Raw genomic sequence first — 18,769 nt, forward strand, 5'->3', positions numbered from 1 at the left:
TGAATGTACCAAAAAGAAGCTATAAACTAAAATAAGCTGAAACTTACATTAGCTCCCAAATAGAGTTAGAGTGAGAAATTTTAGACCTAGTTTGGGTTTTTTTTTTATTTTTTATTTTTTATTTTTATAAAAATTTTAAAATCCTTTTCTTTTTTATATGCTCTTTTCCAAAATTTAATAAAAGAAAATTATTTATTTTTGGAAAAGCTTTTTCTTTTATTAATTTTCATATTTTTAATTAAAAAAAATCAAAACTATGTGGTTTTGAGGGGTCAATAACTACACATTTTTAACATAAACTAATAGTAAAATTGAATGAAATAAAATTGAAATTTAGATGACTGAATTGTATAAACATAAAGTTAGGGGACTAAATGGAATAATAGACAAACTTAGTGGTGCAATTTGTAATTTAGCAAAAGAAAATAATAATTACTATGAAAAAAAAAAAGTTGGTGGTATATGTATCTTTGGTCAATCTAGTCCATCGACAGATATCCAATTATCCATCACATCTAACCTTCCCAGTTCTCACAAAGATAGCAAATAGCAACCATTCAATTCCCAGTAAGAAATGGCGAAAGGAGTTCTGTTCGACGTTGCTGCGCGCATCATCGAGAAAGCAGGTCATCTCGCAGGCCAAGAGATCGGACAACTCTGGGGTGTCAAAGATGAGATTGTAAAACTCGGGGAGGCGGTTTCCACGGTCAAGGCTATGATTCTGGATGCAGAGAAGAAGGAGAAGCAAAGCAACATAGTTAAAGAGTATGTGGAAGCGCTGAAGGATGCACTTTATGAAGCGGACGACTTGTTGGATGACATTTCCACTGAAGCTTTACGACTTGATGTGATGACACGGAACAAGAACGCAAAAGAGGTACGTATCTTCTTTTCCAAATCCAACCAGCTTGCATATGGTCTTAAAATGGGTCATAAGGTTAAGGCAATGAGGGAGAGACTAGATGACATCGCAAGGGATATGAAATTGTTCCACTTTGAGGAACGTCTTGTGGAGACACAGGTTAAGATTAGGGCGAGAGATCAGACTCTTTATTTTGAATGTGCCAAAAATATTGTTGGGAGGCAGAAAGAAGAGGAAGACATTCTACATTTACTTTTGGATCCTAATGTTGAAGAGAATGTTTCAATCATTTCTATAGTTGGAGTGGGAGGGGTAGGGAAGACCGCGTTAGCTCAACTCGTATTTAACCGCGAAGAAATAAAGGAACATTTTGAGCAAAAACTCTGGGTGTGTATCTCTGATAACTTTGATGTAAAAATAATTGTTCAAAACATCTTAGCGTCTGCAAAAAAAAAGAAACAAGAAAACCTTGAAATGAACACATTGATGAATGATTTTAAGAAAGAAATTCGTGGAAAGAGATACTTACTTGTATTGGACGATTTGTGGAATGAAGATCCTGTAAAATGGCTCAACTTAAAAAACATTTTGGTTACTGGTGGTGCAAGAGGCAGCAAAGTATTAGTGACTACACGCAGTGCATCGGTTGCGAAGAATGTACGAAGTAGTTCCATATTATTTTTAACACTTTTGAGTGACAATGATTCATGGTTAATATTTAGGCATATGGCATTTGAAAATGGACTAGAGCCAGTGAATTCAAACGTGGGAGAAATTGGAAGGAATATCGTGCTAGAGTGTAAAGGACTCCCTCTTTTCACAAAGACCATAGGAGGTCTACTGTACTTTAGCAAGTCAGAAAACGAATGGCAGCTCCTTTTAAATGAACTCTCAAATTCAGAAATAGGCAGAAATGGTTTCCCACCAATACTTATGCTGAGTTATGTTCATCTTTCATCGTATTTGAAGCAATGTTTTACTTATTGTTGTTTATTTCCAAAAGGTTACAAATTCCATAAACCATCCTTGATTCAAATGTGGATCGCGCAAGAGTTCATTAGGTCTACAGGTCAAAACCTAGAAGATGTTGGTCATGAGTACTTTATGGAATTACTTTGGAGATCATTCTTTCAAGAAGTTGAAAAAGATGAAAGGGGAAATATATTACATTTCAAAATACATGACTTTATGCATGATCTTGGGATAATGGTAGCAAGATCTGATAGAACCACTTTTTATTCAAACGTGGAAGACATTAATAAGAATGCCCTTCATGAGTTGGAGTCATCATTGCAAAGTCAAATCTCATTGTTTAAAGCTAATAGGATAAGATCATTTCTTTTGCCAAGTCACCCAGATAATCCATGTACAAGATTGGATAAGTCAACTTATAATGCAATTGTTACAAGTTTTAAGTCCATACGTTTGTTGGATCTACATAATCTGGGGATTGAAACAATTCCAAGTTCTATCGGGAAGTTGAAGCATTTAAGGTATCTCGATTTATCTTATAACGAGCATATCATGACTCTTCCTAATTCCATTACAAGATTACAGAATTTGCAGACGCTCAAACTCACTGCTTGCACACAACTTAAAGCACTGCCAAGAGATATTACCAAGCTAGTCAACCTCATATATCTTGAGATTAGTGGCTGCATGCAAATGACTCTTATGCCACATGGACTGGAGCTATTGCCTAATCTTCGAATAGTGCGACAATCTGTGGTGGGAAAGGACCTAAGAGAAAATATACCAATTGAACTACTTCATGGGGAAGATGCTGCATTAGAATCTAAGGTTGCAAATTTGAAAGAGAAACAATACCTTCAAGTCTTGGAAATGCATTGGATTGAAGACGAAGTTGATGAGGGGGATGTTTCTGATGAGAAGACACTCGAAGCCTTGCAGCCACATCCAAGTCTTGAAGTATTGTCTTTATATAGGTATTGGGGAGTAAGCTTCCCAACTTGGCTACCATCGCTCACAAATCTTGTCGAATTTACATTATTTGGTTGTAAGAAATGTCACCATCTACCTCCGTTGGATCAATTTCCTAAACTTAAGGTACTTGAACTTGATTCATTGCTTGGTTTGGAGTGCATATCAAAAAGAGATAGCAATGAGGAGTTCTCTAATTCTTCATTCTTCCCATCTCTAGAAGAGCTCAAACTCAAGTATTGCCCTAAACTAAAGGGATGGTGGCAGAGGAAGGCAGAGAATCATTTATTGCCTACATTCCCTCGTCTTTCCAAGTTATGTATTAGGGGATGCCTTAATCTCACTTCAATGCCTCAATTTCCATATCTTGAAAAGCTAGAGATGTATTACTGTAGCTTCAAGCCTTTGGAGCAGACTACACAAATAGCAATAGCAGCAACAACAATAGCATCAAAATCCTCTTCTTCTTCTTCTACAATTTCCAACTCCTCATTCACCCCTTTCTCTGAATTAACATCTTTGGAAATTGGACGGATGAAGGAACCTCTACCGGAGGAGTTCATGCAGAATCTTATTTCTCTCAATCATCTATTGATATATGAATGTCGTGGTCCTCTCATTCAAGGTATTAGACATCTCACTACACTTAAGATATTAGACATTTGTTCTTCTGAGGTGTTTGATTTACCAAATGATGTGAATGAGATGGAATGGCAAGGCCTTAGGAAGCTCAAGTTTCTAAGTCTCTTTCAGCATCTAGAACTGGAGTCCCTTCCAGTGGGGCTTCAACATGTCACCTCCCTGCAAAAGCTCATGCTTGATTATTGTCCTAATTTGAACACTATACCGGAGTGGATCTGCAACCTCAAGTCTCTTCGATTACTACAAATTTTGCAATGCCCCAAATTGAAATCACTACCTGAAGGGATTTGCGGCCTTACCTCTTTGCAGACACTAGAAATTTCTAAGTGCTTCAATTTGACTTTATTTCCTAAAGATATGGGTGGTCTTGCCTCTTTGGAAGAATTGTATATTTCAGAAGTCCCCAATTTGATATCACTCCCCGAAGGAATACATAGCCTTACATCTCTGTGTATACTAGACATTTCGAAGTGGCCCAATTTGACGTCATTGCCTGAATGGATGGGTGGCCTTGCATGTTTGGAAACACTATATATTTCGGAATGCCCCAATTTGGCATCGTTGCCTGAAGGGATGCATGGCCTTACCTCTTTGAAGACACTGTGTATTGAGGATTGTCCAATCTTATTAAAAAGATGCAATAGGGAAACAGGTGAGGATTGGCGTAAAATTTCTCACATCCCAAACTTGCTAAGGGACCGACAGGGAAGAAACTTAGGTATCTCTCTAGGTCACCATTTTTTATCCTAGTCCTTGATAGAAAATCAATAACCCAATTTCTTCTTCTTCAACATGTTTATTATTCTCTCTTAATATCCTCTATATTTATTGGTGATTAAATTTCAGATGAAGAACCAAATGAAACACCAGAGAAGCCTGCTCCTAAGAATTGGAGCTTAATCAAAATTTTTGGGTGCGACAAGTTTTAAACAAGTCAACAACTTAGGTATTTTCTCGTTTGTTTCTTCTTTTACTTATCCATGTTCGTCTACTTGTAAGATTTGCATCCCAAAAATTAATTCACATATTAGGCAAAAGAATATGTGAATTTTCCTTCATCAATTTCTCTATTTCAATAAATTATATATGTTGTATTTCCAATAGGGTTCATGAGATAATGTACCTGCGGTGCTTTATTTCTCATTGTGTAAACGATCTAAAATTTGGCACATAGTGATATTTGGGTATTATTATGGGAAGAGTTGAATTTGGAAATATTGTGGGGGAGAATTGAATCTAGCAACCGCACTACAAGAATTAGCTTTGTTGTGAGGTATTTTCTTGGTTCAATTCCATTTTCTATATATGCTTCCAACTTGCTGTGTCTCACTCTCATGGCATAATTACATTGAGATATGTTGATGATTGCTTTTATAAAGAATGGAAGTAGTCATGAGTCCTGTGACAGGTGAGGCTACGCATCTAAAATCCTGTACTGGTTTAATTTCTGCTTCTATATCTTAGTTTATGAGGTTTGCACAATTTTGTATAACTTTGAAGACAGTTTAAAACTTTATCTATTGAAGGGTAGGGGCAATCAGGTTTTTTTTTTTTTTTGGAGGGGGGGGGGTGTGTGTGGGAGGGGGAGGGATTTTTTTCAATTATTCTTTTCAATAATCACTAATTAATTAATTAATTATACATTTAGGTGGAAATAGGTAAGAGTGGACTAAGAGGCTGTTTGGATGGGGAGTTTTCGTAACTCAATTCTCAGTTTTCATAACTCATAACTCAAAAATGGTAGGACCCATAGCTCAATATCTGTTTGGCTGCATGATAACTCTGTTTCCATCACTCAATTCTCTGGTTTTTGAGTTATGAGTTATGGAAACTGAAAACACATTTTGGCTGTTTTCAGTTTTCATAACTCATAACTTAATGACATTTTTGTAATTAAACACACATGGTGGGACCCATTACACAACTTTGTCAACTCAACTCCTGACATTGTCTCTTTTTTTTCTCTTTCTTTCTTCTCTTGGGTTCGGTCTCCATTATTCTTCCTTTTTTTTTTTCCTTCTTCTTTCACTGGGTTCGGGTTTCTGGGTTTTTTTTTTTTTCTTCTCTCTTCTTTCACTGGGTTCGGGTTTCTGGTTTTTTTTTTTTTTTTTTTTGTTCTTCATCACAGAATTTTTTGGTCTGAAGCTGCACTCCATGACCGGGTAAGGATGGGTTTGAATTTGGATTTAGGGTTTCAAAATACCCACATGAATGGGTTTCAAAATACCCATTCCTTGAACACAGCGGTTGGGGTTTCGGCGTGGTGTCCCAGCCGAGACCGTGGACAAAGATCTCGCATTGGTCTATATCGGTTGATGGACGAAGACCGTGGACGAAGACCGTTGCCATATCGGTTTTGTATCGGCTCGTTGTCGTCGTTGTCCCGTCATCGCTGGCTGAGGTGGAGGTGGAGCTGGGTTCGGGTTTGTGTTTTGTTGCTGGTGTTGTTGGAGCTGTATCGGTTGCTGTTGTTGTTGTTGTTGCTGTTTTTGTTATTGTGGTTGAAGCTGAGTTCGGGTTTGTGTTTTGGAGAGTAACAGGGGTGAAGGAGGGGAAATGAGAAAAGAGAAAATGGTGGGGCTCACAAAACAGTTTCGCTTTGACTAAGTGACAGGTATGAGACCCACAAATAGTGTGAAAAATATTGAGTGATGGAAATTGAGTGATGATGCCAAACGGGTGTGGTATTTTAGAGTGATGAGTGATGATGGAAATTGAGTGATGAAAAAAAATGAACCAACAGCCTCTAAGCTTCTCACATCCCAGAGTTTGAAATTGATTTTAGAAGGATTGGACTCCAGTGTATCTACAAGTTCATACATCTTCCTTTTCCAGTTCTCTCTAAATTTATCAAATACTGATCTAGTTCTCAACTTTGTCCTTTGGTTTCAGGCATATGCAGTAGCCTGAGGAGAATTGAATACTAAAGCTGATAAGAGTTTTAGAGTGCATGTTTATTCAAACCTTAACTGGTACGAGTAATTAACAAAAAAAAAAAACTATCTTGTTCCTTCCCTACTTAAATCTTTCATTGTAGATTCGTAAGGATTGCCCTGAGATTTGTAAATACTGGCAACTCATCAGTGTCCCATCTTACCACAAAGATGCAAAAGGAAGTATGTGGGGATTTCCATTAGATTTCTTTACATCCTAGAGTTGGAAGGGGATCCATTTCAATGGTAGAAAACTTAGGTCTACTTATCACTGTTTTTTCCGTCTTTGATAGAACTCAAAATCCAAATTTTTCATTTTTATCTCCAAGAAATGGAGCTTAATGAATTTTTTTTTGGTTTCTACAAGACACCAACTCAATGGTATTAACATTTTCATTCTTTTCATCATTTCGGCATATATAAGGAAACAAAATATGTGAATTTTCCTGTACAGAAATTAGCTTCTTGTGCAGGTATTCTATTTGTTCATTCCTTTTTATATATAGTCTTCAAACTTGCAGTATCTACAAATGATGTGCAGTATTTGTGTTTATATATATCTATGTTTATTCCCTTTTTTTTTGTGCAGTATCTACAAATTATGATGACAACCACAACAAAAATTCACAAAATTTAAGTTAAGTTGCTAACAACTATTTTGTCAATAATAGAAGAATTTCTGCATTTCCTTCTTATTTTGTTTGGTATCTTGGTGTTATTTGAAAACAAAGGTGCTACACTTGTTCTAGAAGTTCACAGTTTCAGGGGTGGATTTAACTTGGTGCTGCACTTGGAGTTGATTTCTCCTTTTAAATGGAAATTGTTCCTATATTTTATTGAAAAAAAAAAAAAAAATCAAAGTACCATATTTTTCTAACTATATATATTTTTTAGATTGCAGGTTGCCTTGGGTTAAGATCACAAGCTGATGTTAATGCTCAAAGTAGTACCCAAACAAAGGAACTATTCATTTTCCTGACAGTTGCCTTCCAGTTATTGTACAGTCCGACTGGTTAGATGTTACAAAGGTAATAAAATACAAGTGTCTAGTTCACAACATAGAAATAGTGTTTTATTTTATTTTATTTTACCTCATTATTGTTGTTGTGACTGGAAGGGGTTAGGGGAGGAAGAGTTTTCTTTCTGGATATGCTTCATAACACTTATTATAGTTTCTTAAAAAACTAGATATCCAGTATATGTTGATTACTGTTATTGTCAATACAAGCTTAATTTAACCAGTACTTTCTATGAACATTAGCATCAGAACCAGATGCATCATTTCATTGTGTAGCTTCAGATTTTGATCATGCTGATTTATATAGGCAGCCCTCTATAACAATTTCTGTCATCTCTTAAATTTTGTGACACTTTGATTTAGAGAGGACCTCATGCACTCCCGCATGAGGTCGATACTTATATATATATATATATAAGAGTTAATGAGAAGAGATTAAAGAGACTAAATGCCACATGGCAGGACCTCATGCACTCCCGCGTGAAGTCGATACTTATATATATATATATATATAAGAGTTAATGAGAAGAGATTAAAGAGGTCCTGCCATGTGGCATTTAGTCTCTTTAATCTCTTCTTATTAACTCTTTTTTATTGTTACCCAAAAGATCGTGTTAATTTTTTTTTACAATTATCTAAAAGATGGGCTGCTGTTGAAAATTAGACCAAATCAAACCAAACCTTATGAAAAGCCCAAGCCCACTTATTCCCTTACATATTATGACCCAAGCATGATCTCCCACGTGTAGATGAAAGCCAAGAGTCTAACCCACTTACAAATTCTCTTTCTCCTCCCCCACGTGTAGATAAAACTTGAAAGCCAAGATCATGACTCACTTAGAAGCTCTCTTCCTCCGTACAAGCTTCCCTTCAGACTACACACACTCTTTAGCTTTTTTAAAAATAACGGTTTGCATTCTAGATTCAGTGATCCCATCTGACAAAACCAACGTTCCTACTCATTTTTCAAGTCTTAATTCAGTCTTCCTGTGTAAACTAATGGAGATGTACAGGCAAAGAAAATATACAATCACTCTAAAAAAAAGGAAATGTACAGTCTAACCTCAACAGTCTCACCACTCTATTTTCTCTTCCTCTTCCAAAAATTCTCTCTCTCTCTCTCTCTCTCTCTCTCTCTCTCTCTCTCTCTCTCTCTCATTTTGAGTGGTATATTAGGATTCCTCAAATTGAAGATAATATCAATCTTACCTATGAGCTGCACATTGTAAGGATTGTCTTCTAAGATAATGAGTACATCTTTTACTGTGTTACAGAAAATGTCAAATGGTATGCGATATGACATAGTCACTAATAGTCATATTGCATTCAACTATATTTTTATTAAATTTTGAGTTGTCAATGATGCTATGGTAATAGGTATGAATACCAATCTGTTGATATGACTTTTGATATGCTCCTACAGTCGATTTAGAAATTCACAGCAAGTTGGATCAAGCTGTTTGTGATGCATTCAAATTGCAGTTTTTTTAAGCAAATGCATGAAAGTGTTAGGTCCATCATAAGCATAAAGATGATCATAAGTTCAGATATTGAGAAACAATTGAGATACTACGGTCATATTTTCTAATAGCATTTGCTCATTCTCAAAATCTAGACAATTTATAGGATTCTAGCCAAAAATATTTGGCATATAATCTATGATGCAAAAATAATTTTGGTATACCATATGGTAGAAACTAGAGAGGACTACTGAAACTTTTAGTTAGATGTGTACCATTTATTTTAAGTCTTCCTGGAGTATTTACATGGTTTGGCGTAAAGCAGAATTTCATTGCCAAAATCAGTGATATGTTCATTCAATCAAATCCATGGGCAAAAAGGGTATGCCATTTGTGATATTTTTACTATAAATGTTACTTCATTCAATTATTTAAATATATATGCACTACTTTTTTCATTGTTAGTTCCTAATTTATATTGTTTTTAAAATTAAAAAAAAAATACTTATTTTATTTAGCAAATCTATGTTTATTTAGATGTTCATTTCTACGAATCCTCTTCAAGCTTTTCTAGCCTACTCAATTCCTATTGATGTAAATAGAGAAGATCGGAATCCTACAGAAACCAAGTTTATTGTTTCAGTTTGAGACTAACATAATTTTATTATACTTTTTATGCAAAACTTGAGACCAACATACTTTTAGGCAAAATTTTCTCATGCATTGCACAGGTTTTCAACTAGTTTAAATAAAGGGGCTACACCTCATTAAATTTTAGAAATCATGACCCTTACAATAAAAAATGATCTATGAAAAGTAGTTTCAATTTTCTTTGCATGAATCATCCATGGAGGTAAGTCATACACAGTATCATAAGTTCCTAACCTCCCCCTTTAGAGTCCTTTTTGTCATTTGACTCTTCCTTTACCTCTTCACAACCTGATTCTGATTGAATATTCATAGTATTGCCTTAGCTAGTACAGTTTAGCCCTACCCATTGAGGCGAATGGGCAATTGGGTTTTTCCCATTTCTTTTGTTGGGGTGTGATCACCGGGTTTTTCCCATTTCTTTTGTTGGGGTGTGATGAGAGGGGTTGGGGGGAGGGAGAAAGAAAGAAAGAATAATACTTTCTGGTAGAGAATACAAAAATCCCAATGAATTCTTTCTTGAAATGAGAAATTAATTCTATAAATATCAGTCTAGCTCTATCTTAATTTTTCCATTTCATTAGTTGTGGTGAGTTTATCGGTTATTGTATTTTAGCAGAAGCCTGAGTTGTATTGAATATTGAAACCTACAAGTTTAAGAGTTTATGTTTCTTCGAACCTAGCTAGTAATAAGATTATGCAGCAAACTATTTGAAAAGGAACGGTGGCTATCTCATTTATTACCAAATTTAATCTTTTCTCACAAATTAGGTTTCATTTTTTTGGAAATTTATTTGGAATATGGTTGGCATATTATTAGTTTCCTCTCTTATTTTCTTTTTATTTCACTCTTAAACAGAGCTTTGGTAGGTTCTAATGAATGAAGAGCATAGCTTGTTGTTAGAGTAGACTGCGGAGTACTCCCTGATTTCATAGACAGATTAATTTCATGGTAAAATGATTGTTGGACTTTTCACCACGTTTGACGTTTGTTAGTCATAAATGTTACTTTTTGTGCATCTCAAAGTATAACCTTTATTCCTACGTTATTTGTTGTGCATCTCAAAGTATAACCTTTTTTCCTACATAATGGTATTCATAAAGCTTCTGGTAGAAATTAATCACAAGAACTATCAAGATAAATATTTTAATCTGGACTAAGGTTTCCTTTAGTTACTACAACAGGTTTTGATATTATTATTTTTTCTATTTGTGCGAAGTCCAGACATGGTGTATATATGTCGATGAGAAAACCGTCTGATCTTGCCCAAAAAGCAAAGTGGTCGATACAACTTACTAAGAAAATAAGAAATTAGCATTGTCATGATTCATGTTCAACTGACTAGCTGATTTGCAGAGAAAATATGTGATTTCCAGCGAGATGGCTCCTAAGACTTTCGATGAACAATGATTGCTTGGTGAGTGCACTAAGTTCATTAGCATGACATTTGCTTTCATCTTTTTTGAAATTGCCTTACATTCTTAAGAATGCTTGGCATACAAAATAATCCAACAGTGGATAATTAGAGTTATGACACCTACGACATATTACTTGAACCCGCACCTTCTAATTTCAATAACAGGAACTCATTAGTTTTCGCAAGGCTTTAAAAGGAATGCCAAATAATCATATGCTTAATGGCATTGAATTATCTATTCATAAACTAAATTTTTCCTTCTTTATGAGTGGACTGCTGGTATTGGCAGAGCTACAGTTCCTTCTCTTTTGTAGACTTTATTAATTATTTACATTTTAGCTTGTAATTCTTTAAAGGGTTTCTGTGATGACTGCTTGTATGGATAGAGGTCCTTACTTTTTAATAAATTTTTATTACATATCCAAAAAAAAAGAAGGATTGCTAGATAACTGTAGCTATCAATCAAAAGACAACAAATGATAATTGTTCCAACTGTTTGGTCCCCAAGTAAAATTATGAATACATTATTGTTATTAATTAGACCTCCTCTCTTCATGTTGCTCATATTAATTTTCCAATTATGCTCATTTTCTTGGTAGTGGTTCTTGTATCGATGAGTATTGGCTTTGAGCACATGTTCCAGAAGTTTCATTATATAAATAAAGTTATATATGTCAACACTATTCTGGACAGAAATTTGCATTCATGTTGATGGTAAGGCCCTGTCTCAATTCATCTAATGAAGCTCCTAGTTTTCTACCTGACTCTTATTTAATATTTGTTCTTACTAGAAATTATTTAATGTTCCCAGTATGCCAAAGAAAATTGCTGCACAAATGACTTCAAAGGTTTCCCACGACAATATTCTCTAGTAGCAGCTTTTCAGAACCCATGAACAAATAGGCTTCTGAATTCCTATTGCCTCAACTGATTAACAAGTGAATTAGAGAGTTTTTTTTCCCACCAAGGAGTTTTCCATTGATCAGAATATCTTTGTTTTGGGTCTTAAAGATTTTTTGGCTTGCAATTACCAGAGATTTTATTGGTCCTCCTCGGTAATTAGTTTCTCTCACATTTAGAATTCAAAAAATGGATTTTTTTATCTTATAATTTTTTGATTAGTTGATAAATGTGTGAAGTATGCTTTCTAGATATTGAGAGAGAGAAATTATTTTTGCTTAATGGTTAAAATTTAAGTATGGGTACTTGTACTCACTAACTTGAGGAAACAAAAGCTCATATAGCATTCAATTACAAAATTTGCATTATTGTTTTCTTCACCCACAAGATTTTCAAAATATTTCTTAAGATAATCACCATATGAATTTTTAGGTGAAGTTCCATCTTATCTGGTTTTAGCTTTGATTATGTGTTTGAAATCTTTCATCTTCCATGAGAGTGGAAAATTCACCACGTGCAATTAGCTAACTTCATTTGAATGCGTTTCTTGTTAGGCTCTGATCAACTCAAAATTTTCAACATGTTAATTGGAGTTAACAAAATTCAACAATTTCATTTTTCATTCATCTAATAACTTAATAGATGATCATATCAAGTTTTGTCCTAACTCATACTATTTTACTCTTTTTTGTTGATTAGATTACAAGAGAAACAAATATCATCTGAAAGCACTGTGTAGTCCACCACCTTGAAGGGCTTGTGCTTTTGTGCAGTATAGTGGAAAATTAGGGTAAGTGCATATAATAAAAGAACAACATCAATTCTTGGTTTCGTATTTGGGTGACTATGTCTACATAACTTGCAACTTGCCTTATGACAGACTTTGGTGTCCGCCAAAAGTTTAGGTATCATGTTGGAGCAAATATCAAATTGATAGCTTGTTGATGATGCAACCAGTTGCTTGGCAACTAAACCAAGAAGAGATGAAGAATAAGCAGTTGAAGGAAGCAATTGAAGGTTTTCTTGTTTGTTCCATGTAGTCAAAGACCTAACTACCATCAAGAAGAGCTGCCCGATCCCCAACTAAGAGGGATATTCTTAAGTTAGGAATTCAAGCACCAATGTCAAGTGTGAAATTCAAATTTGCGTATCTGACTTAGACTCCTTTTGTTGGCTTTGGCTAGGACTCTATTCCCATCTGGTTTGGTATTTTAACTAGGTACAGGGTACTGTACTTGGTTTAGGATTTTAATCATATCCTACTACGCCTCGACTTGGGGTACTATATATATGCGGGCTCTTTATGAAACATATTGAGCCTTGGCTCTAGTAAATTGACAGAGTGAGAGTTCTTTGGGTGTATTTGGGGTTTGGGTTCTATGAGTGTCTTTGTGTCACGCTTGTAAATTTTTCCTTACTTTCTTGGTGAAGCTTTCTTGACACTGCCCGTGGATTTAGGACTAAGGCTGAGCGACGTAAATTTGTCTTTCTTGTGTGATTGTTTCTTCTACTTTTCTATTTTTATTTGCATAAACCCACTGTTATTTGCTACACTTACAACAAATTGACATTAAAATTCTATTGATCTCTCTCCTACTAGTCATTTAGGAAGGTAATCTATCCCTCCTTTATTTTTTGGTTATTTCATTGGCAAAAAAAAAAAAAACTTGCAAGCTTGATTTTGTTTCTTTCCTTTTTTCCCCATTTCTTTGGATGAATTTTGCAATTCTAAGCATGTTTAGTGTTGCTATGAGCTACACAATGAGTGTTTCATAGTTTATCTCCTTTAGATTAAGGCGTCCATAATTTCTTTTTTAATTTTTGTGTGCATTTTGATGAATCCATGTTTATATATGTACTTGGTTGAAAGTACTTGTAATTCAAGCTTCATGTGATGGAATTTTATGATTATACCAATTCAATCTCTGCAAATTACTGATGTATGCATTTGATAATCTTTTTTTTTTTTTTTTTTTTTGATCATTGCATTTGATAATCTGGCCTGTGAAAAAAATTGGAGACCAATTATCTTGCTTGCTTACCGATTACTAGTTAGCTCCACTTATTGAACCAATTTACTTGCCTCTTAAATTTCAATATCTCCAAAATTTGTAATTAGATATCTACTAATTGTCAGCTACAATTTTTCTTACCCCTTTCTATTTGGTCAGAAAGCACAATTTTGTTCCTCAACGTTTTCCCTATATAGACGAGAAAAGCTATAAAGTTGAGCCAATCAATCTATCTATATCTATATAATAATACTAAAAGTTGAAGCATAGCAATTAATGTTGCTACGCTCACGTTGAGCCATATCAGCAGTCATGTCATTACCATATTTTTTCTCAAATTTCTCCTATAATTTTAAAATAGCTTTCCTAAATTTTAAAATACTAAAAAAATGAAAATAATTCTCAGCCTATAAAGTTGAGCCAATCAATCAATCTATATCTATATAATACTAAAAGTTGAAGTATAGCAATTAATGTTACTATGCTCATGTTGAGCCATGTTAGTAACCATGTCATTATCATCTTTTTTCTTGAATTTCTCCTATAATTTTAAAATAGTTTTCCTAAATTTTAAAATACTAAAAAAATGAAAATAATCCTTAGCCTTATCTCCATTGTAAAGACCACTTTATAACTTTAATTCCACAATAAAGCTCAAGCCCAAGCCCAAGCTTGTGTCTCACAGTTTCAAATTCCCTTTTTGTCTCCCCACCTTTTAAACGGCAACCCTTCATCAGCGTTAATTTGTCAGCGGTCTCAATTCCTCAATGACAAACCTTCAGCTTTTCCTAACGCCAGCCTATAACAATAGTCTCTCTGTCTTTCCTCCTTTGTCTCTTCCTCTCCTCACAATATATTAATATTGACAAAAGGTGGATGATTCAGTTCAGGTATCTATGCTCTATTCTTGTGACTGTCCTACATAATAATTCTAGGTAAGGATTAGATTAATTTGATTGATTTTTTTTTCTTTTAAAAATTTGTTACTGCCTCTTTCGTTTTGTGATATGGATGATTGTTATATTGATTTTTCTTTGTATTTGATTTTTTTTTAGGATGTTGAATTTTTGATTGTTGGGTTTTTTAATTGGAGCTCTACCTCTTTTGTGTTGTGGTCGTATATGGGTTAGTGTGATTCTGATTTCTTCGTGTAGTGCTGTTGTGTGGAAACCTCAACAATTTGGTTTGGTTAACATGTGAGGAAGTTCTTGCTAAGGATACACCAACTGGGTGTTTTAATTGGAGTTCTACCTCTTTTGTGTTGTGGGTCATATATGGGTTTATGTAAATATTGTTTAATGAGAGAGGCTAAACAGTTCATGTAGACTTATTTCCCATATGATATGTGGGGTTGCCCCAAATTAATAAAAAGTGAATTAGAGTGGTCCAAAATTTCCCATATTCGATGTTTTGGTAATGACGCTATTAAAATTCGTCCCTGGCTATGCAGATTGGTCCAAGACAGATCCTAGCCATGAGTTTTCTCATATTGAATCAACCAAACAATTATCAAAGATTGCCAAATTCCCTTTCAGTTTTTTTTTTTTTAATTTTTTTTTTTTATACTTTAAGAAGTAATAATAAAACGGAACGTTTGGTTCTCTTCGGCTGAAAATAATCGAAATTCAAGAGCTGTATGTGATGACAAACCAAATAAGAGAAGCTCCAGATTTGTTTTCGCAATGGTAATACAAAAACAATGTGGTTAGTCCATCTTCTACTCTCTCTCTCTCTCTCTCTCTCTTTTTTTTTTTTTTTTTCAAAGTGTAATTCCCAAATTCTGAATGTGCCTGTAGGGTTATTCGATGATTATCCAGTTGGGGAGAGTTAAGAAATTTTTTTACTTGCAAACAAGTTCAAGTATTTAAATTTCTCCTTCTGCCCAAGTCATTATTTTCTTTCTCAGCATAACACAATGCAAGACTAATGCAATGATATATTTTTCTAGCTTAGATTATTGGGAGAATTTATGTGAAACAATCTTGGACAATATTAAGGGCCTGCTTAGATCCATAGGAAATTTTAGGAAACATATGCATAATTTTTCAGATCTATAAAATTTTCATTTGCCCAAACTCAAACACTCAAAAACACCTCATACAGTCTAAGTTTCATAGACTAAAAAAATCTTTTTTTTTTTTTTTACAAATTCCTGATGCAATAAGCTATTCTTGGTATGAAGTATGCATAATAAAAGAACACCAAAATCTGCTTAAAATTCTACAAGGCAAGGATTTTGTTATTATAAAGAAAACAAACTTTTCTCTATCCTAGCTGCCTTGACTAAGTTAAGCAGGAAGTATCTTATTCTTTTTTCCTTTTCCCATCTTGGATTTGTTCATTTTGCATGATAAGTAATGTCTGTAATTCCGTTTATCAAAAGCAAAAAAAGATGTCTCTAATTCCACTATTTTACTATTTCATTTTTTCATCTACTCTACTTAATAGAGTGGAGAGTGGCCCCATATATGATGACTCAATTCTTGACAGAGTCTTATGTAGGAATTGGAGTCTCAATTCTAATATCCCTTAAGTCCAAGTAATGGAATGGACTGGATTCATCTGTATAGTTTTGTATAGGTGATTTTGCTGTAATTTGGGTTCTCCTTTATTGTAACAGTATCAGTCTTTGTGTTGTATATGGAGGTTGTAGGTTGCAGCTAAAGCTGCTATATGCTGTACAGAATGATGTAGAGCTTGCTCTGGTATTTGGTTGTTTGGCTTGCGCTAGTGTTTATTTACATTGCATGCATCATGTGAGCCTAGATTTTTGGGTAGGGTCTTCTCCTGTGTGATTTCAACAACTATGTGTGTAGGTATGTGTAAATATTTTCTGTCATTTTGTGTGTGTAAGTATTTGGGTTGGGTCTTATCATGTGTGCTTTCAACGAACATGTAGTGTAAGAGTATAACTTTTGCTGTCATTTGTCAACCACTTTGTTTTATGGCTACTGAAATTGTTGTATAACTTGGTCCTTTGAATTGATTCTGTTGTGGACCTATTTTACATATAATTTAATAATTTTATAGAATTTGAGTTTAATTCATTTCAATCAGTTTAAAAGATTCAGTTTTTGGAAATTTTGAGAATTGGGGTTTTATATATCAAAAAAAAAAAAAAAAATTGAGATGTGGGATTGTTTATTATTCTATTAAAGGATTCTAGGTCTTGTATATTAATATTTGAATTGTTGTAATCTAGGACTTTCTAGGGATTTTTATAGATTTGGGGTCATCGGGAAGATGGGTTTGATTGAATAAAGAAAAGGGGCTGTTTGGCACAATATTTGTGAATTCATTAGATTTTAGAAATAATTATGTTTTGTTTGGTTTTTGAGATAAGGTAGGAATAGAAAATTAATTTGGGTTTTTGATTGTGTATTGATTTTGATGTTCAATGTAACAGAACCTTGTGCTATTAGGGAGCTTGGTACAACTTTTCGTTTTAGTCCTAAAGTGGTTGTATAGCTTGGGGACTGAAACAAAATAAGTAGTAAGATTAAAGATTTTGTTTTGTTTTTTTCCAAGCACTTTTCTTATCAGCCAAAGGGTTGTTGTAAGTTGGTTCAATGGACCACCTTATGTTGGTTGATGACACATTGGACGACAGTTTGGATTTAGAAGTTGATGACTTAATTAAAGTGTGACAACATAGCGGATAAAGATGTGAGTGATGAAGAGATTGAAGCAGAAGAATTGGAAAGGCAAATGTGGAAGGATCGTATGAAACTCAAGAGGCTTAAGGAAAGATTGAAGATTGCAGACCAACAAGCTGCAGAGAAGCAGAAGCCCAAGAAGACCACTGAGATTAGGCTCGGAGGAAGTAGAGCACAGGATGGGATTCTCAAGTATATGCCGAAGTTGCTGGAAGTTTGCAAAGCTCGCGACTTTGTCTAGGTATCATTCCTGAGAAGGGTAAACTAGTGAGTGGTGCTTCTAACAACATTATAGCTTGGTGGAAAGAAAGGGTGAAGTTTGATAAGAATGGGCTAGCAGCCATAGCCAAGTATGAAGTGAAATGCCTTGCCATGAGTGAGGCAGAAAATTATCAGAATGGAAACTCTGAAAGCATTCTCCAAGACTTGCAAGATGCTACTCTTAGGTCACTATTGTCTTCTTAAATGCAACACTGTGACCCCCTCAAGGGAAGTACTTGCTAGAAAAGGGAGCTCTGCCACCTTGGTGGCCAACAGGAAATGAAGATTGGTGGTTAAAGTTAGGGCTACCCCATGGTCAAAGACCTCCTTATAAGAAGCCACATGATTTGAAGAAGATGAAGAAAGCTAGAGTATTAACATGCTGGATCTGAATGAATGCAATCACATGCTACAATCTTATAAAAAAAAGTTATGCACATCACTTTCAAGGATTTTGCAATTACATGCTGTTGAATGCAAATTAAACTTGAAATGTCATATTTACATGTTTGCACATACCAAATTAAAAATGTCACATTAAGTTTGATTGCTCATATGCATATTTATTCTTGATGTGCTGCTAGTTTAAAGTAGTGAGAAGGGATTTTGAATTGTGCATGTCAATCTATAAAACAAATGGGGTTTGATGGATAGTTTAGTGTCATATTTGATATTTTTATGTTCTGGTCTTTTGCAGGACGGTTGAATAATAAAACACTGCATAGTGATTGACTTTGCATGGATTGTAGAAGGATTCACATTTCCAAGATATTTCTAAAGGCATTTAAAAAAAAAAAAAAACTATTTGCTTTGTCTTTGCCCATTAAACAATAAGTTAGACCAAGAGTTGCACTTATCAAGTTAAAAAAAAAAAAAAGGATCAAGAGTTGCATACTGAGAAGTTGATTCTTTCTATCTTTGATCTTAAAAAACAAGAATCAAATTCAATTCCAGTTGCATTAACAAATTCTATTATTTTATATGGATTGTAAATAATATAAAATGTCTTTTTTAATGA

The 18,769-nt window shown here is 34.4% G+C and overlaps 1 protein-coding gene and 2 long non-coding RNA genes across 4 annotated transcripts; all 3 read left to right on the plus strand.

Annotated features, from left to right (window-relative positions):
• Nucleotides 1–498: 498 nt before the first annotated feature.
• Nucleotides 499–7,203, plus strand: LOC112021700 (disease resistance protein RGA2). The gene is made up of 3 exons (XM_024054268.2): nucleotides 499–4,163; nucleotides 4,292–4,391; nucleotides 6,968–7,203. The coding sequence occupies exons 1-2, from the start codon at nucleotides 575–577 to the stop codon at nucleotides 4,372–4,374; spliced, it is 3,672 nt and encodes a 1,223-aa protein (XP_023910036.2). The 5' UTR covers nucleotides 499–574; the 3' UTR covers nucleotides 4,375–4,391; nucleotides 6,968–7,203.
• Nucleotides 7,204–7,278: 75 nt separating this feature from the next.
• On the plus strand, nucleotides 7,279–13,302 carry LOC112021671 (uncharacterized). Of its 2 annotated transcripts, none has more exons than XR_010629926.1 (6): nucleotides 7,279–7,406; nucleotides 10,364–10,922; nucleotides 11,522–11,636; nucleotides 11,734–11,977; nucleotides 12,522–12,612; nucleotides 12,703–13,302. It is a non-coding gene; the product is annotated as an uncharacterized LOC112021671 (long non-coding RNA). The 2 variants fall into 2 exon arrangements; XR_002883855.2 differs by having other exon boundaries at nucleotides 10,862–10,922.
• Nucleotides 13,303–14,529: 1,227 nt separating this feature from the next.
• LOC136068565 (uncharacterized) lies at nucleotides 14,530–18,305 on the plus strand. The gene is made up of 2 exons (XR_010629927.1): nucleotides 14,530–14,769; nucleotides 14,890–18,305. It is a non-coding gene; the product is annotated as an uncharacterized LOC136068565 (long non-coding RNA).
• The last annotated feature ends 464 nt before the right edge of the window (nucleotides 18,306–18,769 follow it).

This window comes from Quercus suber, unplaced genomic scaffold, assembly GCF_002906115.3.
Source record: "Quercus suber isolate HL8 unplaced genomic scaffold, Cork oak 2.0 scaffold_121, whole genome shotgun sequence".
Taxonomy (NCBI): Eukaryota; Viridiplantae; Streptophyta; class Magnoliopsida; order Fagales; family Fagaceae; genus Quercus; species Quercus suber.

Bases quoted from the DNA above. Each gene is read 5' to 3' on its own strand.
- LOC112021700 (XM_024054268.2), top strand. From the start codon at position 575: ATGGCGAAAGGAGTTCTGTTCGACGTTGCTGCGCGCATCATCGAGAAA. The intron at 4,164-4,291 runs GTATCTCTCTAG...ATTAAATTTCAG, and splicing joins CCGACAGGGAAGAAACTTAG to ATGAAGAACCAAATGAAACA.